We start from the raw sequence: 10,080 nt of genomic DNA, 5'->3' as shown, positions 1-10,080 counted from the left end.
AGTCACTCACAAAAGCACCAGTCAGTCCTACTATCTAGAGACTAAGGATGAACAGAGTCACACTCTAAGAAGTTGTTTTATTTGCTGTGGGTAAATTGCATAATGTTGTATTGAGTACACTGACTGCTGAGTAGGTTACAGTACATGACAGCCACATTGTGTTGACACTCACAATGTGAGACAGTTAATTTTGGTGACAGGTACAATTTCTTATCTAATATTCAATGCTTATTCTGTAAAAGCTTATTCTGTAGAAGTTTTATGATACATTGCATGTTGCGAAATTGTCTGAAATATGAGTGACTTAAAGAACTTTATAAAGTATTTTAGCTGACGAGGACCTTCAGTGGTTTCCTTATTACCAATACCGCATTGAAAAATATAACAAATACACACATTCAGGTTAAACAGGTTGAATTCAGAGTCAATTTGATTCCTCTCAATTTGAAATTCAACAAAATTCAATTCCCAATTCAATAACCCCCTCTAAAAAAATCCCTTGATTCAATTTTAGACGAATTCAGTTAAATTAATTGAATTTCATGATGTACAGACATTATGTCTCCTCAATACTGTAAGGGCGCCATCGTCATAATCAGGTCCAAAGTCCACTGGTTGCATGAGTTGCTGGTGTACTGTTAACCACTTCTGTCCAGTAGAGGGAGACTTCAACATTGGATATGATAAGATCGCTGTAAGTAGTAGGCCTACCCCGCCCACCTGTCCTCGTTGCTGTCAAGCTGTCAAAACTTTTGCAGGAGTCCAGTTGGTCTGGTACATTATGAGAATGAAATCATACATTGAAAAACATCAAGTTTGTACACATTTGTAGCCAGTGCCAAGTGCAAATAGCTGACAAATTATTGACCTGATTTTAGGTCATATTTATTTTTGTGCCAGCTCACTTGCTTTCGCAGTAAAAGTGTTGTAAAACCTGTAGCGTAATAAAAAATAAATGCAATCGTAGATTATAAAAATGAGTATGTTGTTACTGGTATCACTAGGTTACTATTATAATGACATATTATTATAATTACCGCATTATGATTATGAATAGTATATTTATTATGATTATTGTTATAATTATTGTTTGTTATTGTTGTTTTATTATTATCAATAATAATCATAATAATCATAATATTATGATTATGTTCAGTGAAATACAGTAGGCTAATAGCTCTATACATGGCGAACTAACGGCCGTATGTCTATGGGCCATACTTGTCTTGGAGAGAGCCATTGGATAGCTTTCCGGTTTCGTTCCCTACGGGACTCTTGCTCCGCGAAGTCATTGCAGCACCCGGTAGAAACGTCGAATTGGTTTTGTTGACTGGAGTTGACTGTCGCGGAATTTCTCGCGCTGAACTATTTCTACTGTCTCTCCCAAGTTTGAGGTTAAAGGGCAATCTGTATTTAGTGATGTATTAAAATTACTGCAGCGACGGCTCTACCCAAGAAGAATTGCCTTGTTTTCGTCCAGTTGAGCGGCGAGGAAATGTCTGGCTGAGGATTTGCAACCCCCTGAACACCCTGGCCCGTTTTGTAATGATTGATTAACGCACCGACAATGGCAAACAAGGTAGGATGACATCTTTACAGGGATGTTTTCCTGAAACTTTGTGATCTATCCATTTTTAAATGTTTTTTGTGGGATCTAGGGCTGGCGAGATGGCAAAGAACAGGGCTGGTACAGAGTTGTAGTTTCAGACTGGCGCTCACCTCGAGATTTGTGAACTGTTTCTTCGCAATTATGACAGCAGATAATACATTTATGTTTAGTTATAGTCGTGCGTAGGAGTCGTTTTCGTCACGTACTTCAAAATAGCGAAGAAACGCTATTCTATAAACATGGAAAATATGTCTCATAAAAAAAAGTGTCTTGTGACATTTTATCAACCTTACAGTGCGGGTCATTCCTTCACCCGTAGAACTCTGGGAAATGTAGTCCTTCTAGTAGACCTGCAGGGGTAACACTGTTTATAATTGAGAGAGTAGAAGTGAGTAAAAGATGCTCACTTCTATCACTATATTCTACCTACCCAAAGTTAAAATTGTGGAGCTGTTTCCATTTGCTGTAGTTTTTCACTTAACTTTGAGAGAGAGTGAGAGGGAGGGAGAGAAAGAGAGAGAGATTGCCTAGAGGGAAAATCGGCTAAATTGAGAAAAGGCAGTGATTAATTCTATGTAGCATTCTATCATTCAGTGGGAGATCATCCTAACATTCTATGAAACTCTAGTGTGTGACACATGTTCTCCTCAGAAACACTGTGTCTCATTCCAGAGAACAGCATTTTGAGGAAGTGGGTGAAATTCATTCAAGATCTCTAATTTACTCTAATTTACAATAAATTAATCCCGTCCTCTTTTTTCATTGGAACCCATTCATTGAAACATAACATCATAGGAAATATTGTGTCATCCATTTCCACGACTTCCTCATCAGCTTGGGGTTGTGGGTTCAGACCAGTGATTGTATTGCATAGTTTTGTTCTACTCCGTTCATTTCTACGGTCCTGAAACTGAGCTAAAACCCAAGCAGACCCACGTACACGGACATTACATTCACACTTACATTTCTCACATTTAGCATACGCTTTTATCCAAAGCGATTTACAACAAGTACATTTGTCTAAAGTAAGTGAATCATCTATACATCAGCCATCATAAGAAAAAATCTATGCTAGGACCAGGTGCCATTGGCAGTCACAATGTTAGAGGAAGGAAGGATTCTTATTTTTTATTTTTTTTCATATATTTTGTTATTATTATTAACAGTAGAGGAACTGTACAGAGGGGTAGTGGGGGGTGAAGAGTCTTTAGGGGAGACAGTCAAGATGTAGCCTGAAGGGGTGCGTTCAGTGGCGTAGCACACTAAGGCGCATACCATATCATCGCAAGGTCCCTGGTTCGATTCCGGCCATCGACATATCCTGCATGTCATCCCTCCTCTCTCTCACCCAATCTCTACTATCTCTGTCCCAATAATGCAGAAATGCCCTAAAAACATATAAAAAAAAAATAAAAAAAAGATGTAGCCTAAAGAGATGAGTGTTCAGTCTACAGCGGAAGGTAGGTAATGACTCTGCAGTCCTGACTCTGCTGCAAACTCTCAGTGACTCACTCTCTTTCTCTCATGCACTCCCTCTCTTTTCTCACTCACTCTCACTTCGTTCGTGGTTTGAAAGCCTCCCCCTGACTCGTGGGAGCTGGAAGGCTAATGTTTAAATAGACCTCTATTCAGAGTGCCAGCTAAACAGACAGACATTCCTTCACACAGTCTGAATCGATAGGGCTAACTAGCCCGCCTAGCGCTGATGTAGCGCTGTGAATTCTGCACCATTCTGACAATGGCATTCCCTCCACCCACCTCCATTCATTTGATCTCTCATCTGTCCAGTGTCTAGCTTCCTCAGAGGCCTTTTGTAATGAAACACATGCTGGATTGGTTGTATTGGACCTTGGTGTTCTCAAGTGAGCTAGCTTGGACACTTCACACACCCTTGATGTATGACTGGAAAGAAGGGGGGTATTTCTAGAAGGAGCCCTCATGGTGTATGCTGCTAACACAGTTCCATCTCCCAGATCTCCCCTAACACACACACACACACACACACACACACACACGACACACACACGACACATGCGGGCGGGCAAGCACGAGACTTGGTTTGAAAGAAGAGCCGAAGCCTAATCTTAGTGGTATGTATTCAGTCCACAGGTGTGGCCGGTGGTTGATGACGTAGCTTTATGGTTAGTTGGTTTAGTCATGTGTTGAGTCACTGTGGGAGTGTGTTTAGGCCATAGTAAGGGAACCAGATTCAGGCAGGCCTCTTGTTTTGTGTGTATATAGTGGTTCTGCTGGATCTGAGTCAGCAGGCCCAGCAGAACTAGTTTAGCCTGTTTCAGATTGCCTCACACTACTCAGAGTAGATAAACAATTATGCTGTCATACATGTGTGTGTGCGTGTGTGTGTGTGTCTGTGTGTGTGTGTGTGTGTTTACTATGTTTACTGTGTGTCTGTGTGTGTTTACTGTGTTTGTGTGTGTGTTTACTATGTTTACTGTGTTTGTGTGTGTGTTTACTATGTTTACTGTGTGTGTGTGTGTGTGTGTGTGTGTGTGTGTGTGTGTGTGTGTGTGTGTGTGTGTGTGTGTGTGTGTGTGTGTGTGTGTGTGTGTGCCCTGGCCCTGATTGTGTTGACCCTTGTTGTGTGTCCCACAGGCGCAGGTTTTGTATGACTTCACTGCTGAGCCTGGAAACAACGAGCTAACCGTGAGAGAGGGAGAGACAATCACTCTCACCAATCAGGTGAGCACATGACTGCCCCCTCTCTACATCACTATGCATCTGCCTCTCTCTCTCTAGTCCCTCTCCCTCCCTCTATCTCTCTCTAGTCCCTCTCCCTCTCTCTCTCTCTCTCTCTCTCTCTAGTCCCTCTCCCTCTCTCTCTCTCTCTCTCTAGTCCCTCTCCCTCTCTCTCTCTCTCTCTCTCTAGTCCCTCTCCCTCTCTCTCTCTCTAGTCCCTCTCCCTCTCTCTCTCTCTCTCTAGTCCCTCTCCCTCTCTCTCTCTCTAGTCCCTCTCCCTCTCTCTCTCTCTCTCTCTAGTCCCTCTCCCTCTCTCTCTAGTCCCTCTCCCTCTCTCTCTCTCTCTAGTCCCTCTCCCTCCCTCCCTCCCTCTCTCTCTTTAGTCCCTCTCCCTCTCTCTCTCTCTAGTCCCTCTCCCTCTCTCTCTCTCTAGTCCCTCTCCCTCTCTCTCTCTCTCTAGTCCCTCTCCCTCTCTCTCTCTCTCTCTAGTCCCTCTCCCTCTCTCTCTCTAGTCCCTCTCTCTCTCTCTCTAGTCCCTCTCCCTCTCTCTCTCTCTCTCCCCTCCCTCTCTCTTTTATTCTCTCTGTATCTTATCTATCTTTCTCTCTTTCCCCATGCTTCTGTCTCTCCCCCATTTCTCTCCCTCCCTCTATTTTCCCTCTGCCCCCCCCCCCCCCCCACAAACACACACACACACACCTACCCACCCACCCCTATACCCACATCTGTGCTAATTCATGTGAACACTCTAGTATACTCCAGTATAAAAGTGCTGTTTCTGGCTCACCTATGCTCCTGTCCCCTTTGAAAGACATCAGTCCTATAAAGGCAAACTCACATGATGCCAGACAATAAAGGCAGTGTCCTTTACAGGGCTAGCTAACATGATGTCACCGTTATCATCAGTTGACAGCGGTTCAAAGGTCACTCCCTTTGGTGGTGACTCAAACGTTATACCATGAAACCCAATCTCTCCTCTCTGAGCCAATCACAGTTAGTCGTGTTAGAGTGTTGCTTGTTTGTTTTTGTTTCAGAGTGTTGGAGGAGGCTGGATAGAAGCACAGAATTCCAGGGGAGAGGTCGGACTGGTGCCAGAAGACTATATCGAGGTTAGGAAGGGTCTTGACATGTTGTCTTAATGCGTATACGCAACCATATACAACCAACACGACGTTATGAACTCTTTTATACTTGAGAACGTGTTGAATACTGTATTCATCTCTATGTTGGAGAGTGAGACTGTCACGTGAACAGGCAAAACAGCTGCAAAGTTATTTGCACAAAAGGTGTGTAAAGTTATACAGCCATCTCTCTCCGTCATATTTGATTTAAAAAGCCAACGATTGCAAAGCACAGCCAGCCTCAGCTAACGCCTTCACTAAAGCTTTCCTCTTAGCCAACCTTGCTACCTGCATTAGCTTTCAGGCTAACACCTGTATAGCCTTCAGTGGCTGCCTACCACAACACAAGGCTACTGTCAATACGATAAAAGTGATTGGGGACGATAGCCTTTAAATGGGATTTTCGATGGGCTGGGTCAGACTTCTCCCTATTCTCCCTAGTAAGTGGTTGCTTCCAAGTCGCACCCCCCTACTACCCCCCACCCCCCCCTCTGGTCGCACACGCACAGCTTTCCGATTATGGAGGCAAATCCCAACAGGATGTGTCTCCTTCAGCACTGTGGCTCTGCTGAACAATGTTTATGAATCCAGTGTTAGTGGTGTGTGTGTGTGTGTGTGTGTGTGTGTGTGTGTGTGTGTGTGGTGTGTGTGTGTGTGGTGTGTGTGTGTGTGTGTGTGTGTGTGTGTGTGTCACTGATTCAGTAATGGCTTCAATATGGGAATGATTCATTCTGTGGACATCTCACAGCCAAGAGAGAGCTCAGTCAATGGCAGAACAAGGACAAGTCTGCTAAACAGTTTAGTCTCACTCCAAATATCACTGAGCAGTAACAGCTCACTTTAAATACAGAGAGTGAGAGAGAGAGTGAGTGAGCGCGTGCATGCGCGTGTGCACAGATGTTTGTGTGTGTGTGTGTGTGTGTGTGTGTGTGTGTGTGTGTGTGTGGGTGTGTTTTTCACAGGCTCACACCAACTACGTTGACTCTTAGTTACCTCCCCAGCTGCCCCAGACTGTTTTGGTTTGTGCTCGGGATCACAATATTCCCATTGGAAACCGATAATCACATGATGTTGATGTACTGTACTCTCTATTGAAAACAGCAGGACTTGGTGTACTACAACTTCCTTCTTGTCTTTAAAGCAAGAGATCTCTATCTCTCTGCCGACTGTGTTTGGAGAGGAAGAAGGCGTGTTTAAAAGTACTTTTCTGAGGTATTTTTAGTGAGAGCTCAGATATGTACAGAGCCCTTCATACTCAATAAGTATACTCAATAAGTGTTGGAAAGAGGAAGCACTGTGTCTTCTTTTAGCTCTATACTCCAACAGGTTGGATTTGAATTACTATGGGGTCAAAGTAGAGATTCTCAGCTTTAATGGGGGAGGTTTTTCAACCTCTTTCCAATACTTATGTAGGGCACTGTATATGTCTGTTACTTGAGCCCAGAATGTCAAGGTGTACAGTAATGTTAGTTTGTATGTTTGTGTCTATATGATTATTTCTGTCTCTCTCTTTCTGCAGCTCAATAAGGCATCTTCAGGAGAGGGACATGTAGCGAGTGTGGGAAACGTGGGAAATGTAGTACCTGCACCTGTCCCCGCCTTCGCCCCAGCTCCTGACCTGTCCTTCTTTGACACCTTCGCCTCTCCAGCAGCCAACCCCACCCCACAGAACCAGGTAAAACACACACACACACAAACACACACACACTCACACACTCACACACACACACATTGCCGAGTAATTACACACACAAACTAGGTCATACACCCACATACCTTCCAGCGCCACTTAGAGCTAGGCACTTAATACAGAATGTCTTACACACACACACACACACACACACACACACACACACACACGTGCACACACACACACTGAATGCTGTGTTTTTTGTGCATCAAATGTGCCAATGTGCATCAAATCATCCTCCTGAACCATCCGCCAGGTCGATACTGTATTTGAGAGGCTGTTCAGCGTCAATGACCCTGACACGGAGTAATGCCCAGGCCGACCATACCACTATAAATGACATTATCCAATGAAATCAAAGCAGAAGTCTGTTGTGGTGTGACCCGTAACAGTACGTTCTAATGTGCCTCTCATCATCGATCTCCTCCTCCTTGTCACATTTTGCCATACTGCTCTCAACTACGACTATCCAAGCTACTACAATACCCACTAGACCTGGGCCAAAAATATGCAGCGATTGCACTTCCCACTGCTTCCGTTGAGCCTGACAAGGAAATGAATCACGCCGCATGTTTTTCAAACGTGCATTTTGCCCGGGGCTGGTCACCGACTGTAGAGGGAATGTCGGTCCCATTTCAGACTATTGGGACATTCTGTAACTGCTGTAACTCGGTGTTCCTGGCAACCACCACACCTACTTTGATGTGCCAGCTCTTCCAACGAGCAGCAATGCTGATTCCTCTTGTGGCCAGCTGTTCTAGCTTGTTTGAGGCTGTGTGAAATAGCCGTGTTGTGTAAGCGGCTCTCTCTGGAGGCTTTGACTGTGGTGTCCCCGTGGCCGTGGCCGGGGTCCGTGGCTGTGTGTGTGTGTGGGTGCGTGCGTGCGTGCGCTTGCTACATGTCACCCCTGCCTCAAGTGTGTCACAGAAAGCAGAAGTGAGGATGACCTCAGACGTTTATTTGCGTTGTTACAGACTCTCTGTACCCCTCTAATGCAGAAGTGAGAGACAGCTGCAGTGGTATGTATATGTTTCACGGAATTACAGATAGTAGTTTTAATAAGTGATCAGAGGTGAGGACTTGTAGTACTGTATGAGAAGAGCATAGAAGTACTGGAGCAGTAGAAGTAGAATGAGTAGAAAGGAAATTTCGAAGGAATTGTCAGGGGTAGATGGATGGAGCCATTGAAGCTTTATATCACTAGGTGAGGGGATCAAAACCAGAAACCTCCCACCCTCTTCTCTCCTCACACACACACACACACACACACTCTCTCTCTCTCTCTCTCTCTCTCTCATTTCACTGTGTCCCCCACTGGGGTCTGCGTTGCTCCAGTAACCCCACTTTCACTTGCAGGCGCTTTGTGATGATGTCACCCTCTCTCCCTTCAAGGTGGATGTTGGGGGCTTGAGCCCTGAGCCGGACACCCCCGACACCCCGGCCCCCCCTTCCTCCTCATCCCCCGACGAGGTAACCAGCATGGGGGTATAGTGGGGCTCCCCCCCACCCACCCCCGAAATCCCCCAATCTGCCCCTTGCAAGTGTCCCACCCCCCAACCCAGCCTGCAGAGACAGCATGATCTTACCACCCCTCCCTTCTCCTCCTCCAACCACTCACAAGGGTCCAGATGCTCTCCTCCCTTTACAACTGATTTAAGATCAGCTGTCCATAGCAAAGGCCCAGTCTTGCCTATTGTGAGCAGATAAACTCAAACTGAACTGGGTCCAGTTGTTAAGGGCAGAGAGTAACTGGCTTCAATCAGCAGCCAATCAGGCCTACAGCACCAACTCTCAGACCTAAACACACATAAATCGGTTCCGATCCCATGAATCGGTCCTGTCACAAATCAATCAAAGCGATCAGCACTACTCTGATGAAACCCTTCAAGCACAATATGCTGATCATTGAACATGACCACTCTGCACAAAAATCAAGTCTTCAAAATCGTACATATCGATCGTCACGATTGAACTCTCCTTCCAGGCAAGAGAGTTATCATAATCCCATGTCACGATCGAATGATTCATACACCTATGTTGCACTGAATAGTTGTATGTCTACCATGTTTGTTTTAAACAACGTATTAGACGATTCAGTGAAATGCTGCTGTCTTTACAGTGTTAGTCACTCACTCCTGTAAGTCTGCCAAGACAGTTGATAGATTGAGTAACCGTGTGGTTTTGTACAGTTTGTGGTAACATTCTGCACTGGACTCTATTCTACTCCGCCTTTGTTTGCCTTTGGGCCTAGAAGGAATAAGACAGGATGCCAGGTCAAGCCTTTGGTCAGGCTTCCTATCCAAAGGGAAATACACACACACACACACACGCACACGCACTCGCACGCACGCACAGACACACAAAAACAAGCGCACACACACACACACACACACACAAACAAACAAGCAAGCACAGACACACAAAAACAAGCACACACACACACACACACACACAAACAAGCAAGCACAGACACACAAAAACAAGCACACACACACACACACACTTGGAGCATGGTCAGTGTCTGCTCTGTTCGCATGGCATGCAGTGGGTCTTGTGTGGGTCTTGTTGGCCTGTAAAAGCCCTCCCATGGTGTCTCTCTCTGAATAGATGACTGCTTACAGCATGTACTGTGTCTGCTCCTGTATGGTCCAGGAGAACGGTTGGAACGCCAGTCCTGGAAACACCTCTCAGAAGTGCTTTCCGAGACTTTTTGCGTCCAACAGTTGCATGATCCTTTCAGAATGGCTCAAGTACGTCAGAATGCACGACTTGGAAATAAACATGTCCTGAGAAATGGTTGAAGAAGCTTTTCTTTATCTGATATAAGCACAGAAGGTCATTAGGTCTTTTGTGTGAGGAAATGCATAGGAATTCAAGGTTAAGAAACTATAGATGCAGCCCACTCTGAAGAGTGTCTCATCACATACGCGTGTGTGTGTGTGTGTGTGTGTGTGTGTGTGTGT

The 10,080-nt window shown here is 45.1% G+C and overlaps 1 protein-coding gene across 1 annotated transcript in view; it reads left to right on the top strand.

Annotated features, from left to right (window-relative positions):
* Nucleotides 1-1,260: 1,260 nt before the first annotated feature.
* snx9b (sorting nexin 9b) overlaps nucleotides 1,261-10,080 on the top strand; it is a 19,629-nt gene continuing 10,809 nt past the window's right edge. The window contains exons 1-4 of the mRNA XM_083689218.1: nucleotides 1,261-1,579; nucleotides 4,223-4,309; nucleotides 5,341-5,415; nucleotides 6,947-7,102. Of these exons, the coding sequence (XP_083545344.1) occupies nucleotides 1,568-1,579; nucleotides 4,223-4,309; nucleotides 5,341-5,415; nucleotides 6,947-7,102 (330 nt within the window). The 5' untranslated portion in view covers nucleotides 1,261-1,567. The remainder of the gene's footprint in view (nucleotides 1,580-4,222; nucleotides 4,310-5,340; nucleotides 5,416-6,946; nucleotides 7,103-10,080) is intronic.

Source organism: Argentina silus (genome assembly GCF_951799395.1).
Source record: "Argentina silus genome assembly, chromosome: 17".
NCBI classification, from domain to species: Eukaryota; Metazoa; Chordata; class Actinopteri; order Argentiniformes; family Argentinidae; genus Argentina; species Argentina silus.
The sequence above is the reverse complement of the archived record's forward strand: the minus strand, read 5'-3'. Positions and strand labels throughout refer to the sequence as shown.